Source organism: Oncorhynchus kisutch, linkage group LG3 (genome assembly GCF_002021735.2).
Source record: "Oncorhynchus kisutch isolate 150728-3 linkage group LG3, Okis_V2, whole genome shotgun sequence".
Lineage (NCBI taxonomy): Eukaryota > Metazoa > Chordata > Actinopteri > Salmoniformes > Salmonidae > Oncorhynchus > Oncorhynchus kisutch.
This window is the reverse complement of record NC_034176.2, coordinates 71,213,067-71,235,685: the sequence shown is the minus strand read 5'-3', so window position 1 is coordinate 71,235,685 and position 22,619 is coordinate 71,213,067. Positions and strand designations below refer to the sequence as shown.

The following is a 22,619-nucleotide window of genomic DNA, read 5'->3' as shown; positions in this document are numbered from 1 at the left end:
AATGCAATTGATTGGACATGATTTGGAAAGCCACACACCTGTCTATGTAAGGTTCTGTGTTTATTTTCTTAGTCAACCTTGTGTTCTGTTTCGTTGTGTTCTTGAACCTAGTCCTGTTTCTTTGTGTTCTTGAACGTAGCCCTGTCTTTCATTTTTGTTCATTGATTTCACCTGTGTTACTCAGTACCTCAGACTGTGGCAAAGGTTCACCTTACAACAGAACAATGACCCTAAGTACACAGTCAATACAAGGCAGGAGTGGCTTCAGGACAAGTCTCTGAATGTCCTTGAGTGGCCCAGCCAGAGTCCGGACTTGAATCCGATCTAACATTTCTGGAGAGAGCTGAAAATAGCTGTGCAGCAAAGCTCCCAATCCAACCTGACAGAGCTTGAGAGGATTTGCAGAGAAGAATGGGAGGAACTCCCCAAATACAGATGTACCAAACTTATAGCGTCATACCCAAGAAGACTCAAGGCTGTAAACGCTGCCAAAGGTGCTTCAAAGTTCTGAGTAAAAGGTCTGAATAGTTATGTAAATGTGATATTTCAGGAAAAAAATATGTTTTATACATTTGCAAACATTTCTCAACCTGTTTTTGCTTTGTCATTATAGGGTATTGTGTGTAGATTGATGAGGGGTGAAAACTTTTCAATCAATTTTAGAATAAGGCTGTAACGTAACAAAATTTGGAAAAGTCAAGGGGTCTGAATGCAAGGTATGTGGTCAACTGGGTGGAGATCTGGTGACTGAGGAACACTATTCTCCTTTGAGACCCCTTTTTCAAAGTCACTGAGATCTCTTCTTCCAACCATGGGTAGCCAAAATAATGGCCAACTTGACATTTTTTATGCATGACCTTAAGGATGAAGGGATGTTAATTGCTTAACTAACTCAGGAACCACATATGTGTGGAAGCAATGCTTTCAATATACTTTGTACCCCTCATTTACTCAAGAGTCTCCTTTATTTTGGCAGTTACATGGAAGGTTATGGAACATCAGTGCCACTTTCATGTGGTAGTCGGAAGTAGGAAACTAATTTCTCACTTGCTAATTGGTTGAGCTATACACTAGCCGCCAGGGGTGTCATGCACCCAAAATTCTAAGGGGGCACAATGTAGGTGAGGAAGCCTGGGGGGTGGTCCGGAGGGGGGCTAGTCCCCGCTGTAAGGGGGTGCGTGCTGGTGGCAGGGAAGTCAGGCGCAGGAGATCGAACTTGGTATAAACGGAGCAGTTTAATAAGTGCTCAAAAACTCAGAAAAACAAAATATACAAAATAATACAAGTGGGTACAAAACCCGTCACACACCAGAACATAACTTGCACATAGCTTACAAACAAACAATCACCGACAAGATATTAGGAGGGAACAGAGGGTTAAATACAAAACATGTAATTGATGGGATTGGAACCAGGTGTGATACAAGACAAGACAAAACCAAAGGAAAATAAAAAGAGGATCAGCGATGTCTAGAAAGTTGGTGACTCCGACCATCGAACGCTGCCCGAACAAGGAGAGGGACCAACTTCGGCGGAAGTCGTGACAGTACCCCACCCTGACGCGTGGCTCCAGCAGCACGTCGACACCGGCCTCGGGAACTACCCGGAGGGCGAGGCGCAGGGCGATCCGGACGAACACGGTGGAACTCCTGCAGCATAGATGGGTTCAACACGCCCTCAACTGGAACCCAGATCCTCTCCTCCGGGCCGTACCCCTCCCACTCCACGAGATACTGAAGGCCCCTCGCCATTGAATCCAGTATGGAGCGAACGCAGTACGCCGGGCCCCCCCCGATGTCCAGAGGGGGCGGAGGAACCTCCCGCACCTCAGACTCCTGTAGCGGACCAGCCACCACCTGCCTAAGGAGAGACACATGGAACTGGGGGGAAGCTGTAACCTATAACATACCTCGTTCACTTTCCTCAGGACTTTAAATGGCCCCACAAACCGCCTGACCCAGTCGTCCACCGCAGGAACCTCGGTCTGACCCTGATGCCAAGGCGCATGAACCGGCTAGTACCCCAAATCAAATCAAATTTATTTATATAGCCCTTCGTACATCAGCTGATATCTCAAAGTGCTGTACAGAAACCCAGCCAAAAACCCCAAACAGCAAGCAATGCAGGTGTTGAAGAACGTTGGCTAGGAAAAACTCCCTAGAAAGGCCCAAACCTAGGAAGAAACCTAGAGAGGAACCAGGCTATGAGGGGTGGCCAGTCCTCTTCTGGCTGTGCCGGGTGGAGATTATAACAGAACATGGCCAAGATGCTCAAATGTTGATAAATGACCAGCATGGTCAAATAATAGGTCTGGGACAGGTAGCACGTCCGGTGAACAGGTCAGGATTCCATAGCCGCAGGCAGAACAGTTGAAACTGGAGCAGCAGCACGGCCAGGTGGACTGGGGACAGCAAGGAGTCATCATGCCAGGTAGTCCTGAGGCATGGTCCTACGGCTCAGGTCCTCTGAGAGAGAGAAAGAAAGAGAGAAAGAGAGAATTAGAGAGAGCATACTTAAATTCACACAGGACACCGGATAAGACAGGAGAAGTACTCCAGATATAACGGGGTGAAAACCTGAAGTAAGGCTGATAGAGACCCCCAGACGTTCCATGAACGCCTTCCAGACTCTAGACGTGAAATGGCGACCCCGGTCAGACACTATATCCTCAGGCACCCCGTAGTGCCAGAAGACGCGTGTAAACAAGGCCTCCGCAGTCTGTATTGCCATAGGAAGACTGGGCAGAGGGAGGAGACGACAGGACTTAGAGAAACAATCCACAACGACCAGGATCGCGGTGTTACTCTGTGAGAGTGGAAGATCAGTAAGAAAATCCACCGACAGGTGCGACCAAGGCCGCTGTGGAACGGGTAAGGGGTGTAGCTTACCTCTGGGCAGGTGCCTAGGAGCCTTACACTGGGCGCACACCGTGCAGGAGGAAACATAAACCCTCACGTCCATAGCCAAGGTAGGCCACCAGTACCTCCCGCTCAAACAGTGCACTGTCCGACCGATCCCAGGATGACCAGAGGAGGGTGACGTGTGGGCCCAATAGATCAACCGGTCACGAACAGCAGACGCCCAGCGGGACACTGGACGGGAGCGGGCTCTGCACGTAACGCCTGTTCAATGTCCGTGTCCCGCCCCCTACACTACCGGCGCCACCAGGCAGGAGGTGGGGAGTATGGGAGTGGGATCCGTGGGCCGCTCCTCTGTGTCATGCAGCTGGGACAATGCGTCTGCCTTCACGTTCTGGAGCCTGGACTGTAAGAAAGGGTAAACACAAAACGGGTGAAAAATTGCCCACCTTGCCTGGTGAGGGTTCAGTCTCCTCGCCGCCCGGATGTACTCCAGATTGTGGTGGTCAGTCTAGATGAGAAAAGGGTGTCTAGCCCCCTCAAGCCAATGTCTCCACACCTTCAAAGCCTTGACGACAACCAACAACTCCCAGTCCCCCACGTCATACTTTCACTCCGCCGGGCTTAGCTTCTTCGAGTAGAAGGCACAGGGGCGGAGCTTTGGTGGCGTACCCGAGCGCTGAGAGAGCACAACTCCTATCCCAGCCTCGGACGCGTCCACCTCCACTATGAACGCCAAAGAGGGATCCGGATGGGCCAGCACGGGAGCCGAGGTAAACAGAGCCCTCAGGTGACTAAAAGCCCTGTGCGCCTCAGCTGTCCACTGCAAGCGCACGGGGCCCCCTTCAGCAGTGATGTAATGGGAGCCGTTACCTGACCAAAACCCTGGATAAACCTCCGGTAGTAGTTGGCAAACCCTAAGAACCGCTGCACCTCCTTTACTGTGGTGGGAGTCGGCCAATTACGCACGGCTGCAATGCGGTCACTCTCCATCTCCACCCCTGAGGTGGAAATTTGTATTTATTTATTTTTTCACCTTTATTTAACCAGGTAGGCAAGTTGAGAACAAGTTCTCATTTACAATTGCGACCTGGCCAAGATAAAGCAAAGCAGTTCGACACATACAACGACATAGAGTTACACATGGAGTAAAACAAACATATAGTCAATAATACAGTATAAACAAGTCTATATACGATGTGAGCAAATGAGGTGAGATAAGGGAGGTAAAGGCAAAAAAAGGCCACGGTGGCAAAGTAAATACAATATAGCAAGTAAAACACTGGAATGGTAGATTTGCAATGGAAGAATGTGCAAAGTAGAAATAAAAATAATGGGGTGCAAAGGAGCAAAATAAATAAATAAAATAAAAATAAATACAGTAGGGAAAAAGGTAGTTGTTTGGGCAAAATTATAGGTGGGCTATGTACAGGTGCAGTAATCTTTGAGCTGCTCTGACAGCTGGTGCTTAAAGCTAGTGAGGGAGATAAGTGTTTCCAGTTTCAGAGATGTTTGTAGTTCGTTCCAGTCATTGGCAGCAGAGAACTGGAAGGAGAGGCGGCCAAAGAAATAATTGGTTTTGGGGGTGACCAGAGAGATACACCTGCTGGAGCGCGTGCTACAGGTGGGTGATGCTATGGTGACCAGCGAGCTGAGATAAGGGGGGACTTTACCTAGCAGGGTCTTGTAGATGACATGGAGCCAGTGGGTTTGGCGACAAGTATGAAGCGAGGGCCAGGCAACGAGATTGTACAGGTCGCAATGGTGGGTAGTATATGGGGCTTTGGTGACAAAACGGATGGCACTGTGATGGACTGCATCCAATTTGTTGAGTAGGGTATTGGAGGCTATTTTGTAAATGACATCGCCGAAGTCGAGGATTGGTAGGATGGTCAGTTTTACAAGGGTATGTTTGGCAGCATGAGTGAAGGATGCTTTGTTGCGAAATAGGAAGCCAATTCTAGATATAACTTTGGATTGGAGATGTTTGATGTGGGTCTGGAAGGAGAGTTTACAGTCTAACCAGACACCTAGGTATTTGTAGTTGTCCACGTATTCTAAGTCAGAGCCGCCCAGAGTAGTGATGTTGGACAGGCGGGCAGGTGCAGGCAGCGATCGGTTGAAGAGCATGCATTTAGTTTTACTTGTATTTAAGAGCAATTGGAGGCCACGGAAGGAGAGTTGTATGGCATTGAAGCTTGCCTGGAGGGTTGTTAACACAGTGTCCAAAGAAGGGCCAGAAGTATACAGAATGGAGTCGTCTGCGTAGAGATGGATCAGAGACTCACCAGCAGCAAGAGCGACATCATTGATGTATACAGAGAAGAGAGTCGGTCCAAGAATTGAACCATGTGGCACCCCCATAGAGACTGCGATACCCTAGGAAGGAAGTCCGTCTCCTGGAAGAACATGTGTTTCTCAGCCTTGACGTACAGGTCATTTTCCAACAGGCAACTAAGCACTCTGCGCACCAGGGATACATGCTCAGCGCGTGTAGTGGAGTATATCAACATGTCATCAATATACACCACTACACCCTGCCCGTGCATGTCCCTGAAAGTCTTGTCTAAAAAGGCTTGGAAGAGTGATGGCGCATTCATAAACCCGTACAGCATGACGAGGTACTCATAGTGCCAAGAGGTGGTACTAAAAGCCGTATTCCACTCGTCTCCCTCCCGGATATGCACCAGGTTGTAAGCACTCCTGAGATCTAGTTTGGTGAAGTAGCGCGCCCCGTGCATTGACTCTATCGCTGTGGTTATGAGCGGTAGCAGGTACCTCACAGAGATCTGATTCAGACCCCGATAGTCAATACACGGGCTGAGACCTCCCTCCTTCTTCTTCACAAAAAATAAACTTAAGGAGGCGGGTGAAGTGGAGGACCGAATGTACCCCTGACACAAGGATTCGGAGACATGTGTTTCCATAGCCTCCGTCTCCGCCTGTGTGAGAGGGGGTACACGTGACTCCTGGGAAGTGCAGCGTCTACCAGGAGATCTATCGCACAATCGGCCCATCGATGAGGTGGTAATTGAGTCGCCTTCTTTTTGGAGGGAATGTGCACGGTGGAGACCTGGTCTGGACTCTCCACCGTAGTAGCACCAACGGAAACCCCTAAACACCTACCTGCGCACTCTCGCAACCCCCCCCGTGAGAGCCCTCTGTGGCCAAGAAACAGTGGGGTTATGACAAGCTAACCAGGGTAGGCCCAGCACCACGAGAAATGCAGAAGAGTCAACAAGGAAAAGACTAGTTCGCAGCGTGTGACCTCTGCGGCCACAGATGGTGCACGAGCGGGAACCCCCTCCGGTCTCCCTGCGGACCGCCCCTCCCAGCTCCATGGGTATCGGAGATGGCGTGCGGGAGGATGGAACCACCGGACCCCGATCAGAAAGTCCACGGGTAGCCACTAGGTTGCCCAGCCGGATGGACAAGTCCACCAGCTGGTCAAACATGAGGGTGGTGTCTCTGCAGGCCAACTCCCGAAGGATGTCGCTCCATCCCGCGCCGGCAGCCAGGATCCTAAACTCCAGGGCGAACTCCTGGGCGCATCTCGTCTCCTGCCTCAGATGGAAGAGGCGCTCACCCGCCGCTCTACCCTCGGGCGGGTGGTCGAAGACTGCACGAAAATGGCGGGGAACTCCTCAAACTGCTCCAACGCCGCATCTCCCTCTCTCCACACGGCATTGGCCCAATCCAGGGCTTTCCCGGTGAGGCACGAGACGAGGGCGGACACCCTCTCACAGCCTGATGGAGCCGGGTGGACAGTGGCCAGGTATAGCTCCAGTTGAAGCAGGAACCCCTGGCAGTTCGCAGCCTCTCCGTCGTACACCTGGGGCAGGGAGAGACGAATCCCACTGGAACCAGGTGTAAAAGGGGTGCTCAGAGAAGACCCTGGTTGTACTGGTGGAGGCACTGGAAGAACTCCCTGTCTCTCCCAGCAGTCCATAGTCCGGACAACGCGGCCCATGGCGGTGCCAAGATGGTGAGGCATCGCTGTGTGCTCCCGGACGCGCTCCTCCACCCCTATAACCGGGGTACCTGCTCCTGCTGACTCCATAGTCGGTTCGGTAATTCTGTAAGGGGTGCGTGCTGGTGGCAGGGAAGTCAGGCGCAGGAGATCGAACTTGGTATAAACGGAGCAGTTAAATAAGTGCTCAAAATCTCCGAAAACCAAAATATACAAATTAATACAAGTGGGTACAAAACCCGTCGCACACCAGAACATAACTTGCACATAGCTACAAACAAACAATCACCGACAAGACATGAGGGTGGAACAGAGGGTTAAATACACAACATGTAATTGATGGGATTGGAACCAGGTGTGATACAAGACAAGACAAAACCAAATGAAAATGAAAAGAGGATCAGCAATTGCTAGAAAGTCGGTGACTTCAACCACCGAACGCTGCCCGAACAAGGAGAGGGACCAACTTTGGCGGAAGTTGTGACACCCACTACCATTAGTTGTAGAATTTTGCATTTTTCAAACACCTGAAACAGCTTTTTGAGCCATAATCATCATACTTAATTCTATGTAAAAGAAATGTCTATTTTCTTCATATCTATGCATACCTCTTGAGCTGCCTGTATCCTCCTGACTTGTATTACAAAAAATAAACATGCTTCTTTGCATCTCTGCTAAAATCTGGGTAAAAGATTGAAAGGAATGTGAGTCTTATTCAGAACAGTTATTGCTTGCTTTTCTAAAGTCTACCAACCTTGCCAGCAGACATGCCAGCTAAGACAGTTAGACAATCTCTAACTTGATAGCCTGAAATGGCTTCTTAGTAGCTAGTTACAGGGTTGGGAGATAGGTTCCCAATCTAGGCTAGCTAAAGCCAACTTCATAAAATTGCCAGGTGGCAACTACAGAGAAACAACAGGACAAATCTGATGGGCATGATGCTTCTGCGAGCCGCTTTCAACCAGTTTGCAAGTAGTACATTTCCGAGTTTCCTAGTTACAACTAGCACGTGAATGCGACATGCGCTACCGTTCAAAAGTTAGAAATGTCCTTGTTTTTGAAAGAAAAGCACAAAAAAACATCAAATTGATCAGAAATACAGTGTAGACATTGTTAATATTGTAAATTAATATTGGAGCTGGAAACGGCATATATTCTTTTTAAATGGAATATCTACATAGGCGTACAGAGGCCCATTATCAGAAACCATCACTCCGGTGTTCCAATGGCACGTTGTGTAAGCAAATCATTTTTAAAGGCTAATTGATCATTAGAAAACCCTTTTGCAATTATGTTAGCACAGCTGAAAACTGTTGTCCTGATTAAAGAAGCAATAAAACTGGCCTTCTAGTTGAGTTTCTAGAGCATCAGCATTTGTGGGTTTGATTACAGGCTCAAAATGGCCAGAAACAAATAACTTTCTGAAACTCGTTAGTCTGTTCTTGTTCTGAGAAATGAAGGCTATTCCATGCGAGAAATTGCCAAGAAACTGATGATCTCGTACAACGCTGTGTACTACTCCTTTCACAGAACAGCGGAAACTGGCTCAAACCAGAATAGAAAGAGGAGTGGGAGGCCCCGGTGCACAACTGAGCAAGAGGACAAGTACATTAGAGTGTCTAGTTTGAGAAACTGACGCCTCACAAGTCCTCACTTGGCAGCTTCATTAAATAGTACCCGCAAAACATCAGTCTCAACATCAACAGCGAAGAGGCAACTCCGGGAAGCTAGCCTTCTAGGCATGGTTGCAAAGAAAAAGCCATATCTCAGACTGGCCAATTTTTAAAAAAAGATTGATGGGCAAAATAACACACACTGGACAGAGGAACTCTGCCTAGAAGGACTGTATTGCAATCGTCTTTGATGGGTGGTCGAATGTTCGTGGGCAAGGAATAATTAACTACATCATCTTCACCCCTCAACCAGTATTCTACAAGAGCACAGACACAAGGGACAACAGATACACTGGTCTCTACATTGTAGATGAGCTGAAGGCAGTCATCAATGGCCTTGGACCAAAGAAGATATTTGCACTGGTGACAGACAATGCAATCACATCATACCCATTGGCTGTGCCTCATTTGGCCGCCTTTCGTTCCAGTACTCTGCTGCCTGTGACTGGAACGAATTGCAAAAATCGCTGAAGTTGGAGACTTTTATCTCCCTCACCAACTTCAAACATCAGCTATCTGAGCAGCTAACCGATCGCTGCAGCTGTACATAGTCTATTGGTAAATAGCCCACCCTTTTCACCTACCTCATCCCCATACTGTTTTTATTTATTTACTTTTCTGCTCTTGTGCACACCAATATCTCTACCTGTACATGACCATCTGATCATTTATCACTCCAGTGTTAATCTGCAAAATTGTAATTATTTGCCTACCTCCTCATGCCTTTTGCACACATTGTATATAGACCCCCCCTTTGTTTTCTACTGTGTTATTGACTTGTTAATTGTTTACTCCATGTGTAACTCTTTGTTGTATGCTCACACTGCTATGCTTTATCTTGGCCAGGTCGCAGTTGCAAATGAGAACTTGTTCTCAACTAGCCTACCTGGTTAAATAAAGGTGAAATAAAAAATAAAATAAAATAAATATGCATTGAATCTGCTTCTTAAGGACATCATGGCACTGAAAACAATGGATACACTCTACAAGAGAGCCAAGGAAATGGTTAGGTATGTGAAGGGTCATCAAGTTGTAGCATGCCTACCACTTTGAAAATGCAAAATATTTTTTGGGGTGAAACAAACAAGTAATAAGAGGAAAAAAAACTTGAGCGTGCATAACTATTCACCCCCTCCCCCCCCCCAAAAAAGTCAATACTTTGCAGAGCCACCTTTTGCAGCAATTACAGCTGCAAGTCTCATGGGGTATGTCTCTATAAGCTTGGCACATTTATCCACTGGGATTTTTGCCCATTCCTCAAGTAAAAACTGCTCCAGCTCCTTCAAGTTGGATGGGTTCCTGCTTGTGTACAGAAATCTTTAAGCCATACCACAGGTTCTCAATTGGATTGAGGTCTGGGCTTTGACTAGGCCATTCCAAGACATTTAAATGTTTCCCCTTAAACCACTCGAGTGTTGCCTTGGCAGTATGCTTAGGGTCATTGTCCTGCTGGAAGATGAACCTCCGCCCCACTCTCAAATCTCTGGAAGACTAAAACAGTTTTCCTTCGAGAATTTCCATGTATTTAGCTCCGTCCATCATTCCTTCAATTTTGACCAGTTTCCCAGTCCCTTCTGATGAAAAACATCCCCACAGCATGATGCTGCCACCACCATGCTTCACTGTGGAGATGGTGTTCTCGGGGTGATGAGAGGTGTTGGTTTGCACCAGACATAGCGTTTTCCTTGATGGCCAAAAAGCTCAATTTTAGTCTCATCTGACCAGAGTACCTTCTTCCATATGTTTGGGGAGTCTCCCACATGCCTTTTGGCGAACACCACACGTTTGCTTATTTTTTTCTGGCCACTCTTCCGTAAAGCCCAGGGCTTAAAGTGGTCCTTTGGACTTTATTTAACTAATTATGTGACTTCTGAAAGTAATTGGTTGCACCAGTTCAAAAAACATCTACATTTAAATGGTATTAATATTCATTTGCATATATTTCCGTTAATACCCATATATTCCTGTTAATTCCCATATATTCTCGTTAATACCCAGTTTCCACCTCTGAATAAGTTTCCACCTCTGAATATTCCCCAAAATGTGCAACCTAACAGAGAAATCACATGATCAGTATCACATGACTTAACTGATGTGACATCTTAGAGGGGTCAGAACCACTATCAAACAGGAAGCTCGCGGTAAGATCAGCGACATTTTTTTTTCTCCGCTCATTTTTTTATTTAATTGAAAATTGCATTTTTTTTATTTTTCAGGGGGTGCTGCAGCACCCTCAGCACACCTACTTCCCATAGCTATGGAGACATCTTGAGGATTTCAGACATGTATCAGGTGTTGGGCTAATATGTTGGATAGATATTGAAAGAGGTTACAGAAAAATTCTCAACAACAAAAGAGTGATCAAATTACATCTACATCCGTATAGGCTATGTAACTCTGTATTTCTTTAATATTGCCTGAAAATTCAAAATTGGATACTGACAGAAATGTCTTAAAATATGCCAGCTGGCTGTGCTGTAATGGGACTATTATCCCATGCCTTACATTGTCCTCACACCCCAGATCCAGCAGCTATCAGGTTTCTCTGAGTGAGAGACTTCCCAGTAACAAAAATACACTGACATGGCAGGACCTCTCTCAAGAGCAGGACAAGTTCACATAAAAAGAAGAAGCAACTGCTCAGGAGGCCATTGTTGTCATCAGAGAAAGGCTATAAATAGCCAGCTTTATTGTGTGCTATGGCTGACAATATGTTAAATGGCAATAAGTGAATGAATGATGCATCTACAATCCGACTCTCTCTGTGTGTGTGTGACAATGTGTGTGCCAGTGTGTGTGGCATGTACACACAAAGCTGGTTTAGCTGTGGATCTGTCAGCGTCATCTCTCTCACTGCAGCTGCAGGCCTTAAGGACAGAGAGCCTTCCCAACCATGACACATTACAATAATGCTTACACTGCATCAAACGGACCTGCCCAATTTCCTGATGCTGTCCATAGATTTTACTTGAGGTGTGTGAGGCAAAGCTCAAAGTCACAGTACAGAGTACACAGCAGGCTACATCTCCATAAGTAAAGAGGGAAAAGAGCTATATCACTAGACATCAAAAAAGGAAGACATCGACATATAATGTCTGGCCTCTTTCCAATGTCTTTATGACAACCTTTATTTTTACAATAGCCATTTGAATTCACATTTTCCTAATGATTCAGAATGAGTAGATTACATCTCAATAGATTTAGTACTGCCATCAGGCCTTTTTTACCAATGCAGTGTTTTATCTAAAAACGTTCTTACTGAACACAGTCTTTTGGTCCAATACATTTTTAAAAGGACTAAAATAAGAGAAATAACTCTCCATATCCTCGTGGGCTTCCTGTTAGGTAAAGGTTATCAATCTCCTTCCTTCCTGGACTAAAACAACCCAGAGTACACTCCCAGGGAGCAGAAAGCATCAAACACCCCACTGCAATATAAATATTTGATACTGAATCCCTATGGAGGAGGCTTTGCTGGCCTGTCCCCCAAAGGTTTCGATGTACTGCTCCTCTGGAATGATGGTGTGAAATCAAACATGCTTCTTCTCCAAACCCATTTGACTACAGATATTATACATCAAATGAGCTCTTTTTGAAAACCTGCCTTGATGATCACTGCTTTGTGTGATATATTGTTGTCTCTACCTTCTTGCCTTTGTGCTGTTGTCTGTGCCCATGAATGTTTGTACCATGTTTTGTGCTGCTACCATGTTGTGCTGGTGCCATGTTGTGTTGCTACCATGTTAAAATGTGGTGTTGCTGCCATGCTATGTTGTTGTCTTAAGTCTCTCTTTATGTAGTGTTGTGGTGTCTCTCTTGTTGTGATGTGTGTTTTGTCCTATATTTTTATTATTAATCTCAGCCCCCGTCCCCGCAGGCGGCCTTTTGCCAGGCCGTCATTGTAAATAGGAATTTGTTCTTAACTGACTTGCCTAGTTAAATACATTTTAAATAAAATTAAAGAAAGAAAAAACTAAGCCAGAAGTTGAAGAAAATGATGGAGGCTGGCATATTGAGGTTGTGGGGATCTGTCTTTGTTGACTCTGCAAACAATAGGGGAAGTTAGGTGAGCCAAATATCATGCTATTGTTTATTTTATTGTATCAGTATAACACACCCAAATAAGCTTTTGAAAATAACTTTTGTAAATTTCAATGGAACATAAAGATTAACTTCTTGCTGCAGATGAGTGACAGGAACTCTCAGAGTGATGATGTTATACCGTGTTCACACGCTAGTCGGAACTAGGAAACTCTGAAATGTCCGACTTGCTAAGTGGTTGAATGTGGCATGTATATAGCTACAACCAGTTAGCAAGTTTGATATTTCTGTGTTTCCTACATCCCTCTAGCACATGAAAGCTGCATTAGGCATTCAGAGCAAGGCTGCTGAGGGAGAGGGCCAGCCCTGAGAGGTTGACAGCTCGCTGATCCCATGGGATCACAGTTATAGAGTCTATGGACAACTCTCCTGACACGCTGCCTTTCTCATTCCACTGAATCCCTCTGCAGCAACTCAAGCGTGTGTCCTGGAGACACACCACAAACTCTGAAAAACTGTATCTGCAAGTAGCAGTCTGAGGGGGGGAAAACATGACAATTTTAACTGGGATCAGTCGCTGCACTGCACTAAGTCGTCTACACTGGGGTGGTGTGCATTTACCAAAAGCATTTCAGAAAGAGAAAAATTTTCCAAACCATGGACCCTGGGGCAGAGGGGGACATAACACTGCAGTCCCCAGTCAACCTTTCTCCACTATTCTCTCTCTATCTCCCTTTCACACACACACACAGTAGTGATTGCACAGTCCTGCGCAGCTCTGCAGTATAGGCGCTGCTGCTGATTCCCGCCTCTCCACTGCCAGAGGCTCACAATGCAGCAAGGTGACTCAATGTTATCGTCCTCTCCTAGGAGGCAGCAACTCCGGCTGAATCAGTGCTAGCTGAAGGGGCTCTGCAGCAAATGCAATAAAGATCTTACAGGCAATCTGATATATCACACCAAGATGGCATTTCACTCCTCAGGCACTAAAACCATGCCCCTGTCCAACACAGATAGTGATACACCAAGATATACTGATATAAAATCAATAAGTGTGACACCTTCATTACCTTTTTTATTTCACCTTTATTTAACCTTGTAGGCTAGTTGAGAACAAGTTCACATTTGCAACTGCGACCTGGCCAAGATAAAGCATAGCAGTGTGAACAGACAACAACACAGAGTTACACATGGAGTAAACAATTAACAAGTCAATAACACAGTAGAAAAAAAAGAGAGTCTATATACATTGTGTGCAAAAGGCATGAGGAGGTAGGCGAATAATTACAATATTGCAGATTAACACTGGAGTGATAAATGATCAGATGGTCATGTACAGGTAGAGATATTGGTGTGCAAAAGAGCAGAAAAGTAAATAAATATAAACAGTATGGGGAAGAGGTAGGTAAAATTGGGTGGGCTATTTACCGATAGACTATGTACAGCTGCAGTGATCGGTTAGCTGCTCAGATAGCAGATGTTTGAAGTTGGTGAGGGAGATAAAAGTCTCCAACTTCAGCGATTTTTGCAATTAGTTCCAGTCACAGGCAGCAGAGAACTGGAACAAAAGGCGGCCAAATGAGGTGTTGGCTTTAGGGATGATCAGTGAGATACACCTGCTGGAGCGCGTGCTACGGGTGGGTGTTGCCATCGTGACCAGTGAACTGAGATAAGGCGGAGCTTTACCTAGCATGGACTTGTAGATGACCTGGAGCCCAAAAAATAAACCTTCATTACCTGTTATTCTTTTAGCAGAATAAAGCTAGCCTAAGTAATGTATGTTAAATCTCCAGAAAAAAAGATCACAGAACAGCTCACCCCTTAATAATGCTTCTATTTATAGGCTCCTGCTTTCAAGAAACTTTAGGAACCATATTGGTAATATGACCTTAGAAAATAATGTTTTCTTTGATTACTGATGGCCAAAATGTAAAGACATCTAAACCAGAGGCTATCAAATATTTCCAATGATTAATGATGAATTAAAGATGAATATCTTTTGAAGTCACATAAGCAGAGACTAGTCTAATCATATAAATAATACCTAAGGTGGGGCAACGCATGACATAGAACAAAAGTTGAAGGTGATGTTGAAGTGAATCATCTTCTGGCAGGTGTATGGTTCCATCTGGATGGAGAGTAAGTACAGCTTCCAGGTCCTGCACTCGGTCTCCCCAGAGGGGCCAAGTGAGCAGGACTGCTGGGTGAGAGATTAGGCTCCATTAATCAGAATGCAGCTTCCCGTCAGTCTTAAGGATTGTGGGTTTACGAGACCGCTAGTTAAGAGTAGTCTTTGTGGCCTGTGGTGTCAGCAACTTTTACTTAATATCAGAACCACCATCCCATGATAAATGTACCAGTTGCACATGCAAAAACATGGCTGCTGAATTCAACTGCTTCACAAACATGTACCACCAAAAGGAGTAACTTCAGGCGTTTAGCCTTTAAGGGCACAACTGCGGTTCAGTCAGTGTAATTTAACAGTTAAATGCTGCTCTCTTGTGGTAAAATGGTGCGTTACGACTGATCACTTCACTACAGAAGTATTTTTCCATCATTAAGCCATCAATACAGTAATTTAGCCTGTAAATGCCACAGAACAAAGGGTTTTCATTGATTGCATGTGGAGGACCAGTCTGTTATATCATGGGGCGGCAGGGTAGCCTAGTGGTTAGAGAGTTGGACTAGGAACCGGAAGGTTGCAAGTTCAAACCCCTGAGCTGACAAGGTACTAATCTGTCATTCTGTCCCTGAACAGGCAGTTAACCCACTGTTCCTAGGCCGTCATTGAAAATAAGAATTTGTTCTTAACTGACTTGCCTGGTAAAAATTTTAAAATAAATAAAGTCTCCACATTTTTTTCCCCTGCTGGGAGGAAGCATGGAGAGCACAGCAGTTTCTACACCAGATTCCCTAGGAACCAGAGCCTCTCCATCCAATTATTTAAAAAACACATTTAACAAGGTAACAATGAATCTACACGAAATTTTTTATTTCACCTTTATTTAACCAGGTAGGCCAGTTGAGAACAAGTTGTCATTTACAACTGCGACCTGGCCAAGATAAAGCAAAGCAGTGCGACAAAAACAACACCGAGTTACACATGGGATAAACAAACGTACAGTCAACAACACAATAGAAAATCTGTATACAGTGTGTGCAAATGAAGTAAGGAGGTAAGGCAATAAATAGGCCAATAGTGGCGAAGTAATTACAATTTAGCAATTTACACTGGAGTGACATATACGGATGAGGATGTGCAAGTAGAAATACTGGTGTGCAAAAGAGCAGAAAAACAAAAATGGTCATGAGGTAGGTTGTTGGTTGGATGGGCTATTTACAGATGGGCTGTGTACAGCTGCAGCGATCGGTAAATTGCTCTGACAGCTGACGCTTAAAGTTAGAGAGGGAGATATAAGTCCCCAATGTCAGTGATTTTTGCCATTCCTTCCAGTCATTGGCAGCAGAGAACTGGAAGGAAAGGTGGCCAAATTAGGTGTTGGCTTTGGGGATGACCATTGAAATATACCTGCTGGAGCGTGTGCTACGAGTGGGTGCTGCTATGGTGACCAGTGAGCTGAGATAAGGCGGGGCTTTACCTAGCAAAGACTTATAGATGACCTGGAGACAGTGGGTTTGGCGAGGAATATTTAGCCAGCCAACGAGAGCATACAGGTCACAGTGGTGGGTAGTATATGGGGCTTTGGTGACAAAACAGATGGCACTGTGATAGACATTCAATTTGCTGAGTAGATTGGAGGCTTTTTGTAAATGATATCACCGAAGTCAAGGATCTGTAGGATAGTCAGTTTTATGGGGGTGTTTGGCAGCATGAGCGAAGGATGCTTTGTTGCGAAATAGGAAGGCGATTCTAGATGTAACTTTGGATTGGAGATGCTTAATGTGAGTCTGGAAGGAGAGTTTACAGTCTATCCAGACACCTATGTATTTATAGTTGTCCACATATAAATCAGAACCGTCCAGAGTAGTGACGCTAGTCGGGCGGGCGGGTAGTGATTGGTTGAAGAGCATGCATTTTGTTTTACTAGCATTTAAGAGGCCACGGAATGAGTGTAGTATGGCATTGAAGCTTGTTTGGACACTTAAGTGTTTGTATAATAGAAATGACTTTGAAAAAAGCATTCAATACAATTGGTTAGCCATCATTAGCAAGAAGGCATTTTCAAAATACACTGAACAAAAATACAAATGCTACAATTTCAAAGACCTAACAGAGTAGGCTCTAACTATGGATTTCACATGACCAGGTAGGGGAATAGCATAGGGCCCACCCATTTGGGAGCCTAGGCAATGATAATTAGTTTCTTCCCACAAAAGCACTTTATTGCCGACAAAAATACTCCTAAAACAATCCTGCAGGTGAAGCAGACGGATGTGGTTACACATGGCCTGAGATTGGCAGTACAGTCAACTGGCCTCTCAAACTCTCAAACATTGGAGGGAGCTTATGGTAAAGATATTAACATTAAGTTCACTGGCAACAGCCCCCAAGCCATAAGACTCCTGAACAGGTAACTGGCTACCCGGACTATTTGCATTGTGTGCCACCACCCCAACCCCTTTTACGCTACTGCTACTCGGTTTATCATATATGCATAGTCACTAACTATACAGTAATGTACATACTACCTCAATTGTCCCAACCATTGGCTCACCGGGTTATCTGCATTGTGTCCCGCCACACCCTCTATGACGCTACTGCCATATATGCAGTCACTTTAACCAGATCTACATACTACCTCAGCCTAACTGGTGTCTGTATGTAGCCTCGCTCCTGTATATAGCCCCACTCTTATTTCACTGTCTTTTTAGTCTTTACTTTCCCATTGTTCACCTAATACCTTTTTTGTACTATTGGTTAGAGCCTGTAAGTAAACATTTCACTGTAAGATCTGTAGTATTCGGCACAAGTGACAAATAAAGCTTGATTTGATGGACAACCCTGCAGTAAGCATGCCAGTTCTACACTCTCTCAAATTTCAACATGTGACATTGTGTGACAACTGCACATAGAGGCCTTTCATTGTCCCCAGAACAAGAAGCACCTGTTTAATGATCATGCTGTCATCAGCTTCTTGATTGGCCACACCTGTTAGGTGGATGGATTATCATGGCAAAGCAGAAATGCTCACTAACAGGGATAAAACCAAACTTTAAAGATAAACATTTCATGCATATGGAACATTTCTGGGATTTTTTAAATATTTCAACTCATGAAACATGGGACCAACACTTTAAATGTTGCGTTTATATTTTTCAGTACAAGTACCATCATGTGTACTTTGGCCAACCTTTAGACCCCCTCCACTGAAACAAAAACACAGCAGACAAGATCTTTCCAAATGTATATTTATTTGTGAGAAAGACTCCTTATGCCACCAGAGCAGAAGCAGTAGAGGATTCGCTGTGAATTAAGAGGGAAAAGTGATTAGTAAAGGAAAGCTGTGTAATCAACCAAAGTCACCAACTCTGACTAACAATACAAGTAGTCGTATGGTTGATAATCAGGTCTTAAGTCAATACGTGTACATTTGTTGGTATACATTTTCAGCCTGCAGGAGACTGATAATTAACCAGTTCGAGTAATGCCTCTGGCAGTTGGTAACAATTAAATAGAACCAGGGTCAGGGAGATGTATGAAGGGGACTGGCAGGTTGGCACAGAACAGCCATTCTGCTAATTTACCTCCAAGGTTTTATCTAGCACATAAGAAATATCTCAGCTCTTACAGGGGAAGAACAGGACAATGAAATGTGCCATTTACTGAACTAACAAACTGAAAATATTAATAGAGTAGGTACTATGCCTTCATGCTGGCTTAATCTCCCTTAGGCCAATAAAGCAGCGAAGAGTTAATACATACTACTTCCAGTTGGGAGCAAGAACTCTCTTGGTCTTGTAGTAACGTGCCAATCTGTGGATTCTACTTTCAGTGAGAATCAGACGGAACTTGGCATCCTTGTCCTGCAAGAAAAAAAGTTTAGTTAAAAAGCCCTTCCACAGTCAAAAAAATCAAGACAGTCAATGGCAAAGGCGGGTATTACAACCAAGTTAAATTGTGCACTACACGGTTTGCCTCCCCAGTCATGGCCCAGAGGCTCTGGGAAGACAGGAATATGTGGGATGCCGTCCCTACCAGCCCAAAGGCTGGGAACAGGCTTGCTGTCAATGTTGTGGGACGGGACTTTACATCATGGTGCTGTACAGTGCTATGCTCCTATAAGCCACTTGGACAGAGCCATGCAAGAGCAACCTTATCCGATGTCATTTTTATGTCGGGCTGTAATTTAGTTGGATTTTCAAACTAGTGTTGCTTGAGAATCCTGGTGGTTTAACCTTGTGACTAGGGGGCAGTATTTTCATTTTTGGAAAAATAACATACCCGTAGTAAAGAGGATATTTTGTCAGGACAAGATGCTAGAATATGCATATAATTGACAGATTAGGATAGAAAACTCTTAAGGTTTCCAAAAATGTAAAAATATTGTCTGTGAGTATAACAGAACTGATGTTGCAGGTGAAAGCCTGAGAAATCCAAACAGGAAGGGACTTATATAGAAGGCTCTGCGTTCCTATGCGTCCCTATAGAGCAGTGAATGGGCTATCAACCAGATTACTTTTTCTATGGATTCCCTAATGTGTCTAGTGTCACAATACATAGTTTCAGGATTTTATTTTGAAAAATGAGCCTGAACGTCAACATTGCGTCAGTGTCTGCTGAAGTCTCTCAGTGTTTGGTGCATAAAGGACAAATGCGGCCATTGTTTCTCTCTCTCCTACTAAGCCACCATTCCCGGTTAATATATTATCGAATAGATATTTGACAAACACCTTGAGGATTCATTATAAACTATGTTTGCCATGTTTCTGTCGATATTATGGAGCTAATTTGGAATATTTTTTGCTGTTTTCATGACTGCAATTTCCGGGCGATTTCTCAGCCAAATGGGAAGAACAAACGGAGCTATTTCGCCTACAAAAATAATATTTTTGGAAAAAGGGAACGTTTGCTATCTAACTGGGAGTCTCGTGAGTGAAAACATCCGAAGCTCATCAAAGGTAACGATTTAATTTGATTGCATTTCTGATTTCCGTGACCAAGTTACCTGCTGCTAGCTGGACAAAATGCTATGCTAGGCTATCGATAAACTTACACAAATGCTTGTCTAGCTTTGGCTGTAAAGCATTTTTCAATATCTGAGATGACAGGGTGATTAACAAAAGGCTAAGCTGTGTCTCAATATATTTAATTTGCGATTTTCATGAATAGGAATATTTATGTCTGTTGCGTTATGCTAATTAGTGTCAGATGACAACCGTCCCATTCACAGGCTGGGGTGTCACTAGAGGTTAACAGAGACAAACATTTAAAGGCCCTTTTACCTTTCGGTTCCTCTCCAGATGCTTCCTTATAGCAACAGCCTTCTTGATGAGGTGGTAAAGATCCTCGGGCAGGTCAGGGGCCAGGCCCTTGGACTTGAGGATCCTCAGGATCTTGTTTCCAGTGACAAAGCGCACCTGGGCAACACCATGAGAGTCCCTAAGGATCACACCTGTGGAGAGAATAGTATCAGCCTTTTCTAACTTCAGTCTCTTTGTATTCTCCCCTCTGTGGTTTGTACTTTGTAGTCAACCAAACCCGAAATGGCTTGATTGTAGAATAGACAATGCGTTCAACTTTTGTCCTAAAAAGTATGGCGAGAAAGATTAAATGTGAGTATATGCCTAGGACAACACTGGGTAAATCTGGATTGATAATGTTGAACCTTGAATTCACTTTCAACAGCACAGCAGCTTCAGAGAAAGGCGACAAGGAACGCATTGATTTTAGCACACCTGACAAGATCATACCATTCATTTGATATGGCCGTTGGGTTAGGGTGCATAAATCATTGCCACCTGATGAACTGAGAAGAGAACCTTATGGAAAGGGCTGGACAGTATACAAATTAACAAGGTCCTTACCGATCTGGGAGGGAGAAAGACCCTTCTTGGCGAGCTTGAAGATCTGCTCTTTGACATCATCAGATGTAACCTTCAGCCACTGTAGAACAACATTTCAGAGTTTGAGAGACCGATTTCCCCTGTGTTCATTTAAACTTTGATTCACAGTATCGATCCTTCGTTCGATATTTAGCTAGACTGCAATATGACATGCACATTGCAGTCAAAGTTGCCTCAATGTTGATATATTGGCAAACCATGTGGTCACATTACCAGGTTAACCAGAGTCATAAACATATTATACAAACTAAACGCCAGTTAACCATCCAAAAGTTTCATGACATTGGAACGTTATGAACAACTAGATGCTTACGGTGGGCACACTGCGTCTGTAGGGAAGTGCAGACTGGGACAGGCCCTTGCTGAAACAGAAAGTCGCTGTTAGTCGGTAGCTACATTAACTACATTATGACAAACAGCCATGGGCTGCTAAAACCACGCTTGGACTAGAAATAATGCATTTCAACTAACTAGTTATTTGGGTAGTGCAGTACTGTATAACTAATTAGATACCTAGTTGGCTAGTGCGGTACTGTGTAACTAGTTAGTTACCTTGCTAGTCTTGGGTAGAAACTATGGCTAAACTAGTCTACATTACGTTAGCATTAGAATGGGCAAACATTGTCATGTGGTTTAAGGCGACGATTTCATCGAGCGGGTTATTTGTTTCCATTCCAATATCAACGCATATATAACTAAACACCTATATAATTATTCTAATGACTGTAAACCATCTGCTAACTTGGTAGGACTGTGTGCGCGGCCATCATGGCACTGTGTCGGTAGAACGCTAGTTGTTAGCCAGCTAGCTAGCAATAATTATTGTTTAAATATTTGAACAAATGTGTAGACAAAACATCTGTTGGGGTTGATGAGAAACTGTAAAACGAATAAAAAGTTCCAGCTACGGCGAACAAAAGCCAATATGCTAATTATTTCCGAATTAAACGCATGCTTACCCAGGAGCGTGCATGCGACCCATGATGGCGTTCTAAAGGAAAAGAAAGAGGCAGAAAAACCTGCGCCCTTTCGGAAGTAGAGCTTTTAATCGGAAATGACGTAGGCTGAAGGGGGAAAAAATGTATGGTAGGACTAGCGAATTGTTTAAATACAAATGGCTGTTGTGTTTCATATCGACCACGGAATGAGTGACATTTTTTATTAAATATTTGCATAATGATATTAGGAAACGTAAAATAGCGTCAGTGCAATTAAAGTAGCTACATTGTGTGTGTTTTATTTTTATTCTGTGATGGTTTATGTGACATGTTTGCTTTTCAAATACAGTGCCTTGCAAAATGATTAATTGCCCTTGGTGTTACTCCTATTTTGTTGCATTACAACCTGTAATTGAAATGGATATTTATGTGGATTGAATGTAATGGACATACACAAGATATTCCAAATTAGTAAAGTAAAAAATAATTATAATAAATGAAAAGTGGTGCATGCAGATGTAGTCACCCCCTTTGCCATGAAGCCCCTAAATAAGATCTGGTGAAACCTTACCTTCAGAAGTCACATAATTAGTTAAATAAAGTCCACTTGTGTGCAATCTAAGTGTCACATGATCTCAGTATATATACACCTGTTCTGAAAGGTCCCGGAGTCTGCAACACCACTGAGCAAGCGCACCATGAAGACCAAGGAACTCTCCAAACAGGTCAGGAATAAAGTTGTGGAGAAGTACAGATCAGGGTTGAGTTATAAAAAATATCCAAAACTTTGAACATCCCACGGAGCATTTCAATCCATTATTCTTTTTTAAATTTTTATAATATGGCACCACAACAAACCTGCCAAGAGAGGGCCACCCACCAAGACCAGGCAAGGAGGGCATTAATCAAAGAGGCAACAAAGAGACCAAAGATAAGCCTGAAGGAGCTGCAAAGCTCCACAGAGGAGATTGGAGTATCTGTCCATAGGACCATTTTAAGTCCTACACTCCACAGAGCTGGGCTTTACGGAAGAGTGGTCAGAAAAAAATAAGGAAATATGTTTGGTGTTCGCCAAAAGGCATGTGGGAGACTCCCCAAACATATGGAAGAAGGT

The 22,619-nt window shown here is 44.2% G+C and overlaps 1 protein-coding gene and 3 non-coding genes across 4 annotated transcripts; all 4 read right to left on the bottom strand.

The window, feature by feature from the left end:
* Positions 1-17,896: 17,896 nt before the first annotated feature.
* On the bottom strand, positions 17,897-21,613 carry LOC109888442 (40S ribosomal protein S13). The gene is made up of 6 exons (XM_020479630.2): positions 21,527-21,613; positions 20,881-20,929; positions 20,529-20,607; positions 19,947-20,116; positions 18,427-18,527; positions 17,897-17,967 (listed from the first exon to the last, which is right to left on the bottom strand). Exons 1-6 carry the CDS (start codon positions 21,547-21,549, stop codon positions 17,934-17,936), a joined length of 456 nt encoding a protein of 151 aa, XP_020335219.1. The 5' UTR covers positions 21,550-21,613; the 3' UTR covers positions 17,897-17,933.
* LOC116372017 (small nucleolar RNA SNORA19) lies at positions 18,194-18,322 on the bottom strand. Its single transcript, XR_004209090.1, has one exon. It is a non-coding gene; the product is annotated as a small nucleolar RNA SNORA19 (small nucleolar RNA).
* On the bottom strand, positions 18,618-18,837 carry LOC116372061 (small nucleolar RNA SNORA73 family). The gene has a single exon (XR_004209107.1). It is a non-coding gene; the product is annotated as a small nucleolar RNA SNORA73 family (small nucleolar RNA).
* On the bottom strand, positions 20,319-20,450 carry LOC116371961 (small nucleolar RNA SNORA68). The gene has a single exon (XR_004209081.1). It is a non-coding gene; the product is annotated as a small nucleolar RNA SNORA68 (small nucleolar RNA).
* Positions 21,614-22,619: the final 1,006 nt, after the last annotated feature.

What these genes read in the sequence shown, in the direction of transcription:
- LOC109888442 (XM_020479630.2), bottom strand. Translation starts at nt 21,549, where the DNA reads ATGGGTCGCATGCACGCTCCTGG. An exon ending in GGTCGCATGCACGCTCCTGG is followed by an intron (nt 20,930 to 21,526) that starts GTAAGCATGCGT and finishes TTTCTGTTTCAG; the next exon opens with CAAGGGCCTGTCCCAGTCTG. An exon ending in ACAGACGCAGTGTGCCCACC is followed by an intron (nt 20,608 to 20,880) that starts GTAAGCATCTAG and finishes GTTGTTCTACAG; the next exon opens with TGGCTGAAGGTTACATCTGA.